Source organism: Pyrus communis, chromosome 10 (assembly GCF_041283825.1).
Source record: "Pyrus communis isolate YQ-2024b chromosome 10, ASM4128382v1, whole genome shotgun sequence".
In the NCBI taxonomy this organism is placed as follows: Eukaryota; Viridiplantae; Streptophyta; class Magnoliopsida; order Rosales; family Rosaceae; genus Pyrus; species Pyrus communis.
Window position 1 is genome coordinate 7,475,136 of NC_142574.1, and position 9,742 is coordinate 7,484,877.

At 37.8% G+C, this 9,742-nt stretch overlaps 1 protein-coding gene and 1 long non-coding RNA gene across 2 annotated transcripts; one reads left to right on the forward strand and one right to left on the reverse strand.

Moving 5' to 3' along the window:
* The first annotated feature begins 1,362 nt into the window (after window positions 1-1,362).
* Window positions 1,363-4,918, forward strand: LOC148693454 (uncharacterized). The gene is made up of 3 exons (XR_015952585.1): window positions 1,363-1,555; window positions 1,640-2,528; window positions 4,184-4,918. It is a non-coding gene; the product is annotated as an uncharacterized LOC148693454 (long non-coding RNA).
* Window positions 4,919-6,187: 1,269 nt separating this feature from the next.
* Window positions 6,188-9,391, reverse strand: LOC137727992 (putative polyol transporter 1). Its single transcript, XM_068466859.2, has 3 exons — window positions 9,097-9,391; window positions 8,526-8,872; window positions 6,188-7,593 (listed from the first exon to the last, which is right to left on the reverse strand). Exons 1-3 carry the CDS (start codon window positions 9,251-9,253, stop codon window positions 6,481-6,483), a joined length of 1,617 nt encoding a protein of 538 aa, XP_068322960.2. The 5' UTR covers window positions 9,254-9,391; the 3' UTR covers window positions 6,188-6,480.
* Between the last annotated feature and the right edge of the window lie 351 nt (window positions 9,392-9,742).

Below are 9,742 nucleotides of genomic sequence, written 5' to 3' on the forward strand. Positions count from 1 at the left end.
AACTAATGAAAATGGTTTAAAAATTTTGAGTTTTAATGATAAAATAAAAAATAAAGGGTAAAGTGAATAGTATCAAGATTGAATTTTTAGTGTAAAAATGTGGTTTTTCGTTAAAACTCCCTTTATTTTATGGTCCGACTTTAATAATATGTAGACCTAGTATTCGTGTCGTTTTTGTGACATACTCAATATCTTAACGGGTCGTATCGTGTAGCACTCATTAAAGTATACGGGTGATATGACCCGATCTGAAATTCACTCGTTAATGTTATCAGGTAATATGACCCGAGTCATTACCAATTAAGGAAAATATATTTTAAATCAATAAACAATGAAAATGAAAAACATAATTTGACCCCAAAAAAATTGAAAACATAATACTAATTTTTGTATATGTATATCACATTGTCACATAAATATTACCTCAAAACATAAAAGCATCATTTGTCTTTTAAATATTACATACCCCAAAATAAGAGTCTAATGAAAAAAATTTAGTACATTACTACAAAATACCAAATGTTCAAGGATATGCGAAAGGAAAAGAGTTGCGTTTCAAGGTTAAGGAAACCTTGCACGTTTTTTACGATAAAACCCTTCAAATTTCATCATCACCAAGGGAAATGATATTGGTTTATTTTGAACTCCCTTAAAAGTACTATTCATGAGGGTTTTTATGTTTTTAAAAATTCAAACAACAATGTACCCATCCTCAAAGCATAGAGGGTGCTATCACGAGCGTTTGTATATTTTTTTCCCATTTTTCGAACTTGTAAATTAATTATTATATTTTTTTCAATGTGTTTGGCATTTTTAAATTAATTAATATTTTTATTTTTATTGTGTTTTATAATTTTTTTAATCTCACTCTTTGCCTATAGTATACTATAAAAATAAATAAAACTAAAAGTTTTTTAATTTATATAGAATAATAATTCAAAAATACATATTGTAATACAACATATACAAATATATTGTGACAACTCATCCCTAACATTACAATTTTATTAATTTTTAAATGAGTAAATTGACGAAAATGCCCTAGAGGCTAGATTGTTGACTTTCGTTGACTGCCTTTCATGACGCGTACGAGTTATTATTTTACCGTACTCTTGAATTCCCGAAAGGACGATCGTGTAGACGTAAGAGGAATCGAATTTGAAGCTACGATTAAGATTTTACGGAATTCGAAATGCAAGGACAATCTTGATAATTTTTCAAGTAGAGCTAACATGTGGCAAGATTTCCCATTTTTCTTTTTTTTTTGTGGGGGGGGGGGGGGGGGGCGTGATCTCTCTTTCATTCTCTCTATTTTCTTCTTCTTTCACTCTCACTCACCTTTACTCCTTCTTTTGCCGAGACACACACACACACACACCCCTCTACACCTGCAAACACATCAAGGCAACACCTCCACCATCATCCCTTGTAACCCTTGTGAACCATTGGACCTAGAAATAGGAGAAAAGCACCTTGAAAACAACCTCCCTGCGCTGCATAGTACAAGCACTGTGCATCACTTTTCTCTAGTGAATTCTAGCCATTTTCGGCCAAGGTAAGCCTCAAAATTGGTCCCTATCATTGTAGATCATGTCTAGGCTCATGATTAGTAAGCGTTTGGGTGGTTTTGGTGGTGTAGGAGATCGGAAAACACAAAGGAAGGTCACTGTTCATTTCTGGAAATTTCGAATCCGTGGTTGTTTGGCCACTATCCAGCCATTTTGACGACCAAATCCGATCTCTATTGGGCCTCTTAAGAGTATGAATTTCTTCTCTACATTTCTAACTTCAAAATGGTTTTTGAATCATCAAGTTTGGTTAAGTATCAAACTAGAAATTAGCTATGAAAGTTGGAAATTTGTTTTTCTAGATCATGCCACTTTTAAGCCGTTCCCCAGTCCAAATCCGACCATGATTAGACCTTGAATTGGCATAAACCTCTTTCCCACATTCCTAGCTTCTAGTTGGCTTTTCAATCATCGAATTTTGTTAAGTATCGAGTTAGATATTAGCTCTGAAAGTAGGGATGAAATTTCCCAGATTTCTGGAAAACTAGGATCCTTGGTCATTTGGCCACTTTTAGGCTATTTTTCCAGCCAACACCGACCTTAACTCGGCCGTAATTTGGTATGGTTTTGCTCCCTACATTTCTCACTTCAAAATGGTTTTTGAATCACTGATTTTGGTAGAGAATCGAGCTCAATAGGAGCTCTGGAAGTTGGACCAAAAACCTGCAAAATTTGCAGGAACTCGCAAGGAAGACGAGTACGTATGTACTCGCAGGAGCATGCGGTGGCGCATAGAGGAACCTGAGGTCGCTCCTTAGGTTTCTCGACGTGCCGGACCCAAATCCGCCCTTCGTTTTCCGAAATTCGACTGTTTTAAATTCTTTATTAGCTATACTTTGTACGAAAACCCGTTTATATGCTAGTACGTTACATATTTACACAAATGGCTTCGTTTCTAAGCGAAATGCATCACAAAGACTCTCGATGCTATGAGGCGGGTTCGATTCGACGACATGATATGTGAGTGGGTCTTTTCTTTATATATATATATGTTAGTTTCCATATATATTATTGGGATATTATACAAAATGGTCATCGAGATTGTCCACCATCCATGATTTTGGTTATTCTGTTAAAAACTCTTTGGGCAATTTTCAAAGCTTCGTAACTCAATCGATTCTTAACCAAATTCGACCCATAATATATCAAAATGAAGATGAGAAAGTGTAGAACAAGATTATACCTGTTTGGAAGCTCAATGATTGCCAGATATGGCCTGAAAATAGCCTGAAAGGTGACTGGTCCGCGGGAAAACTGGAAAACTCACCGGAAACTGGGTAAACTTTAAACGTTCATAACTTCTTCAATACTCATCAAAATCGAGTGATTCAAAACTGAAAATCATACTTCTCAATGAGACAAAGAGAATGGTATCTTTCTTTACTGCTAAATCGCTGTGGTTTGGCCGAAAAACTGCTCGAAAGTGGCTAACTCGAAAATGATTAGCCACTTTTGAGCAGTTGTCCGACCAAACCACGGCGAGTTAGCCTTCGAAAAAGTTACCGTTCTCTTCGTCTCACAAAGAAGTATTGTTTTTGTTTTTGAATCACTCGATTTCGTTGAGTATTGAAGAAGTTATGAATGTTTAAAGGTTACCCAGTTTCTAGCTAGTTTTCCAGTTTTCCTGCGGACCAGTCACCTTTCAGGCTATTTTCGGCCATCTCTGGCAACCATTGGGCTTACAAATAGGTATTATCTTATTCTACACTTTCCTATCTTTATTTTGATATATTATGGGTCAAATTGGGTTAAGCAATGATTGAGTTACAAAGCTTTGAAAATTGTCCAAAATTATTTTTAATGGAATGACCAAAATCATGGATGGTGCACAATCTTAGGGACCATTTCTATTGATTTTCAATCTTGGGGACCATTTCTATTGATCATGCAAATCTCAAGGACCATTTTGTATAATAACCCTAAATTATTTATGTGATTGCTATGATTAAATTAATGTTTATAAGAAATACCTTATTGTTGGGAAATGATGAAATAATCCTACGAGATGCACATGTAAACTTACTATAGGAGATGCCTTGATTATATTTATGGTCATGAATAGTACAATGTTGATTGCAATTGTTGAATGGTTGTGGCATGATTGTATTTATGTAGTCTGCTCATCATTGCTGCACCTCGGTGTTAGTGCTTGCCCAGGGCCAGGGCTAGCCTTTCACGTGTATGTTCACATCCACACCACATGCTCGCCGTAAATCTAAGTAGGTGCCAGTCGTTCGTATAGGTTGCAATAGGCAACTTCGACATCTTGTCGTACAGGTTACAATAGGCAACTCCGACTCGTATGTGAGCCTGAATAGTGCCAGTCTTCACGTGATTGTAGCATTAGAGCGTATATTATGATTACACCCAGTCTTGTCGTATAGGTTACATTAGGCAACTCCAACTTGTGTGCTAGCATAGATTGATGAGCATCAGTCCAGTCGTACATGTTGCATTAGGCAACTTCGACTTGTGTACTAGCATAGATTGATGAGCATCTGATTTTATTATGCTACTGTTGAGATATTGTGATTGGCATATTTCTGGATTTAGTTTTGATTTACATTTGATTTCATACTTATACGTAGTATGATTTTCTGGAAACTATACAACAGTGTAACCTATACAACAGTGTCGGACTTGCCGGAAAATTCAACTATTTCTAAAAATTCTCAAAAATTACAAAAAAGGAAGATCTCAATGAGAGGAACAACTTTCATACCTGCCACAAAGTCCAAAAGTGGACAGAAGATGATCAATTTTGCCCACGAAGCCGGCGGATACCTAAAGCTTCACAGTGTTGATTCGTCGTCTACGGTGGTCCAACGGGGTCAAGGTTGGTTGGGTTTTGCTCTTGGGATGATGGGCTACAAGGCCCAGGTGGTGGCATCAGCCATCGCTTTGCCGTTTTGCCGGAAAAATAAAAAAGGGTAGGTGGAGCACTGTGAGAACCGTCAACTTTCTTGGCCTCAAACCGCCATATACAGAGGTTAGTCAAGGTGGTTCTTGGGTGGATTTTGTAGAGGGGGAATGAAAGCTTCAACATGGCGGTGGTGGCGTCGAGCAAATCCACCGGAGTTGGCCGGAATTGGCCTTGGAAGTTGGGTGGTCGCCGTGGTGGCGTGCACAGGAAAGCTGGGAGTTTTCTTCCCTTTTTTTTTTTTTTCCTTCTAATTTCTGATTGGGCTGCTGCCTTTTTTCTACCTTTTATCTAAAGGAAAACTAATGAAAATGGCTTGAAAACTTTGAGTTTTAATAATAAGGACAAAATAAAGGGTAAAGTGAATAGTACCAGAATTGACTTTTTAGTGTAAAAATGTAATTTTTCGTTACAGTGAATAATACTGTAGGTTTTTTGTTAAAACTCGCTTTATCTAATTGGTCCTCCTTAACCAATTAACTAACTTTAAATAACCAACTTCAAACGTTCATAACTATACCGTTATAATCTGGACTCGCAAACGACTTTCGCCTAAGTGTTCGTACCACCGAGTACTACTTAAATACGCTAAAAGAATAAGTCATACATTTCTCTAAATGATGGTTAACAGAAGTCAAAGTCCTTGCCTCTAGGGCATTTTCGTCAATTCCTTTGATTAAAATAAATAAAAACGTAAAATTAAAGACGGGTTGTCACACCTCAGTTAATTAAGAATATTTTCTTTTTGCATGAAATCTTGAGTTCAAATTCTCACGCTTCAATGTCACTCATATAAAAATTAATAACCGTTGTTATGGGTTGATTGTAAAAGCTTAACTTCTGGTTTGACTTATGAGGCTAGGCCAGGGGACATATGGCCTCCCAAAATATAACTAGCTAGGGACTAGAATCCAAAATTTGTTTATTTTATACTTGCTGTTTTATCAACTTGGTGATGGTTATCCAAGACTTACACAAAACCTATTTTAAAGAATTGAACATTTATGTATGAATTTTTAGTTAAAATGGTTATTAAGATTTGTATAACTCTTCACTTTGGTTCTTGAGATTTGAAATCAATAGAAGTGGTTATTGAGATTGTCCACCAGCAATCATTTTGGTCATTGGGTGAAAAATTATGTTAAATAAGGATCAAAATTACAAAATTATCCTCAATTTAATAAACAATAGGCCAAAATGATTGGACCAAAATTGAGGATATTTTTATCATTTTATTCCTATTTTATGGAGATTTTTTGTGGAATGATCAAAATGATTGATTGTGGACAAACTCAAAGACCAATTCTATCTATTTCAAATATCAGGGATCAAAATGAGGAGTCTCAAAGATTACTTTTAGCAAAAAAGTCTTTATGTATTGGTGCTATTTTTTGGAACTTCTTTTACAGAAAAATGGAAAAGATATGAATAAGTAGGAATTCTTGTAACATGTACAAATACTACAGGTGTGGGAAGTGATGAACAAAGGAGTAGGTACTTTCAGAGCGGTGAACAAAAATTGCAGGAGTCATTTGTTTTTTTCTAGAAAAGAATTATTTTCATTCATTTCGGCTAGATTTTTTGTTCATTTTGGCCTGCTCTCCTTCTTGCCTATGCTTAAAGACTTTTGGGTTAAGCTACAATCTCATTGCTTTTAAAAGATTAACAAACAAATAGAAGTTGGTGATGGAAAACAAACTTGAACTGAAAACTTGTTGTATACACGTTGAAAACGAACTCTTCTACATGCTCATGAAAACAAACTCGTACAATACACATCAAAAACACTCTTTTTCCCTTGCTAATGCATGGAAAACAAACTTGTACAATACATATCGAAAACAAACCCTTTTCTCCTCTGTCTCTGAGGTTCGAAACCCGTTTACATATATAGCCGATTGAGAGGAGGTACATTATATAACCGACGCCTACCCTAATTTTCGTCAAAGAACTAAATGCACTACCATTATACCATCCACATATCACACTAATCTAATTAGCTGGCCCTTTTGTGCCTAATTCGACCGCACCAGTTCCATTGTTGCCATCGCCATGATCAACTTGGGTTTTCGTTTCGAGCATTGCATTCGCTTCTCTCCACTTGTGGAACTTGCCAAACAAGACCTCCATATCTTCTAGGGTTCTACCTTGTGTCTCCGGGTACATCGTATAAAAGAACACCCATGCAACAGCAGCAACTCCCCCGTAAAGAAAGAAGGCCCCACCCATTGTTATGGCCTTATACAACGAAATAAACGTCATTGAGAGGACCCCACTCACCACCCTATTCATCGCCACTCCCATACTACAGCCTTGGGCACGTAGCTTCAACGGAAAGATCTCAGAGCTATAAACCCAAGTGATGGGCCCCAATCCGATAGAGAAGAGCGCGGCGTACGCTATTACCATGGTCAAGCACAGTGCAGTAGTCCACGTCATCTTAGCCCCGTGGTGCTGATCAATGATTGTAAGGCCGACACCAAGAGCTCCGAGGGAAAATATCATCCCGGCAACACTAGATAGAAGCAACGGACGCCGTCCGACCCGATCAAGCAAAAACGTGGCGACCAGGATGAAAATGGTCTTGGCTAATCCAACGGCTACAGTGCAGAGTAGCTTGTGGTCGGAGTTGGTTATCCCAGCCGTCTCAAAGACTCTTGGGCTGTACAAAACGATGGCGTCGATGCCCGAGGCCTGCTGAAAGAAATGGATACCGACGGCGCAGATTAAAATGTGACGAACTGCTGGTGTTGGATGGAGGAGCAACTCTTTCCAGACGTCATGGCCTTTGCTACGTTTGGGGACCTGAACGACGTCGTCGGTGCAGTGCTCGGGGATTCCAGCAGCTTCTTTGATGTCCGCTAATCGAAGCAGAGACTCCTCCTTGGAGTCTGAGGTTTTGTTGAGAACACGTGTCGCGTCCCCGAGCCGTCCCTGCATGACGAGCCAGCGCGGCGACTCTGGCATGGCTAAGACGCCTAAGGCCAAAAAAACGCAGGGGACTGCGCCGACGCCGAGCATGAGCCGCCATCCCAAGTCAGTTGGGAGCTTCGAGAACGCATAGTTGGACACGTAGCCCAACAGTATCCCTACATTGACAAAGACCTAGTATGCATTCGCACAAATCAAATTAGCGAAAACATAATCAATTCATAATAAAAACGAAATCAATTCATATCTGCATTCCACAATTTTTTTCTTTAACTAATAAATCATTTCAAGCTTTTCAAAAGTGATTTTCGCATCATAATTCTTTTTTTTTTTTCTAAAATATTTTATTCATCTAGCATGTAACTTTCTTTAAATTTGTACAATTCACATGTTAAACAAGAGTAGTGTTAGGTAGATTAAGTTTGTAGACTAAATTTGCAATTAAATACCGTGCTCACAATAAGAATAAGCACGTTAATTAAATAATAATTCAATTGTCAACTTACATATCATTTAGCTTACAAATTTAATCTTCTTAGTACTACTTGAAAAAATAATAAGAGTGCATGAGAGAAAAAATTACAAATAATTATTTACAAAATTTTGTCTCACTAACATTACCCAAGAAAATGAGTCATGAGAGAAAAAACATTGCAAATAACGCGTTATCCAACATTATCCTTTTATAATTATCCAAATTTTATAGTAATAAACTGTTAATTTTGTTTTCATGTGGAGGGAAAATAAAAGAAATTCATGAAAAACCACATAAAAGAAAAACTCCCGACATATCGAAATTCTTTTATTTGTATGACGTTTTTAAGAATAATGCTGCACTTACCACCTATTATTATCATCGTATGTAGCACCTTTCTATAGAAGTAGGGACCACCAACTCATGTGAGTGCCATTTTTTTTAGAAAAATGATACAAATAAATGATAATAGTAACATTTTTGTTTCTTAAAATGTTGAAGGCATGCATGTGGTAGGTCTCACCAACATGCTGCCTGTGCTTTGGGTTGTGAACTTGTGATAAGCTCTAGTACTATGGCTGTTTCGCTTTATGGAAAATGATATAGCGCTTATGGATGCATATAAACCAACCTCTGTGAAAGATGTGAGGAACCCACGAGATGACGCCGGCGAGACCTCGGCGGTATAGACAGGAGCGATCATGAGGGCGTACCCGACGCCAATCCCAGCTATAAACCGGCCGACCATTAGAAAGACATAGTTTGTGGCGAATCCCATAAGAAGAGCTCCGGCGAAGAAAATAGCCCCGGCAAGGACTATGGTGTATCGGCGACCAATCCAGTCGGATGTTCTTCCGGCAGCGGCGGAGCCGAAGAGGGAGTAGACGTTTAGAATACCGAGTAGGATCTCAATTTGCACGTCGGAAATCTTGAGGTCCTTTTGTATGTAAATTGCAGCTCCACTCATCACACCAATGTCTATAGATATATAAAACCAACATCATCACATGCAAAAATATAACTTTTGGAATATTAATGATAACGAATTGTTGCAATAAATTAAGAATTTTTTCTCGCAACTCAATTTTTATATTTATCGTGTATTTTTATCATTAAAGCAAAAGTGTATACGACTACTTTGGAGGGTTAATAATAATTAAAAGCAAATCTAAGGAAGCAAAATTTGAAGTATATATACTTACCATAACCCAGCAAGATTGAAGTCATGGAAGCCAAAATGGCACAACCAAAGGCGTACTTATTTCTTTTGGGTTTCTTTGGGGGATCAAAGTCTGAGAGGCCTCTGCTCCCGGTTTGTTGGCTGAAGACGGCATTATCTTCAGCTCTCCGGCCGGCCATCTTCTCAGAGAAAAGAGATGTGGAGGGGAAAAATGGAGCCTAATATTTGCAGAGATGTAATTTAGGGAGAGAGAGAGAGAGAGAGAGAGAGAGAGAGAGAGAGAGAAAGAGAAAGAGAGACTTAAGTGGATACTAGATGTTTTGAGAACTTGAGGTGAAGAGGGCTTAAATAGACATTAAAAAAGCTAACATCATTTTAATAGCGTAAATAGATTCGTGAGTCACAACTCCTCTACTAGCCACTCTGCATCTCTCTCTCTCTCTCTCCACCAGTTCTTCCATCCCTCTAACATATTCGTCCAACCTAACGACAAAAAAATATATATTAGTAACAGTGTTTCTCTCGTTTTCTTTTTCTACGTGGGGCGATGACCAGCCGACTCTTTCTTTAAAGATAACGTACTCATTTTGGATAGGAAGCAGCTGTACTTTGAAACACATTTCTTCATGAGATTGAAGAGCCCCAGATGGCTAGTAAACTATTTGAAA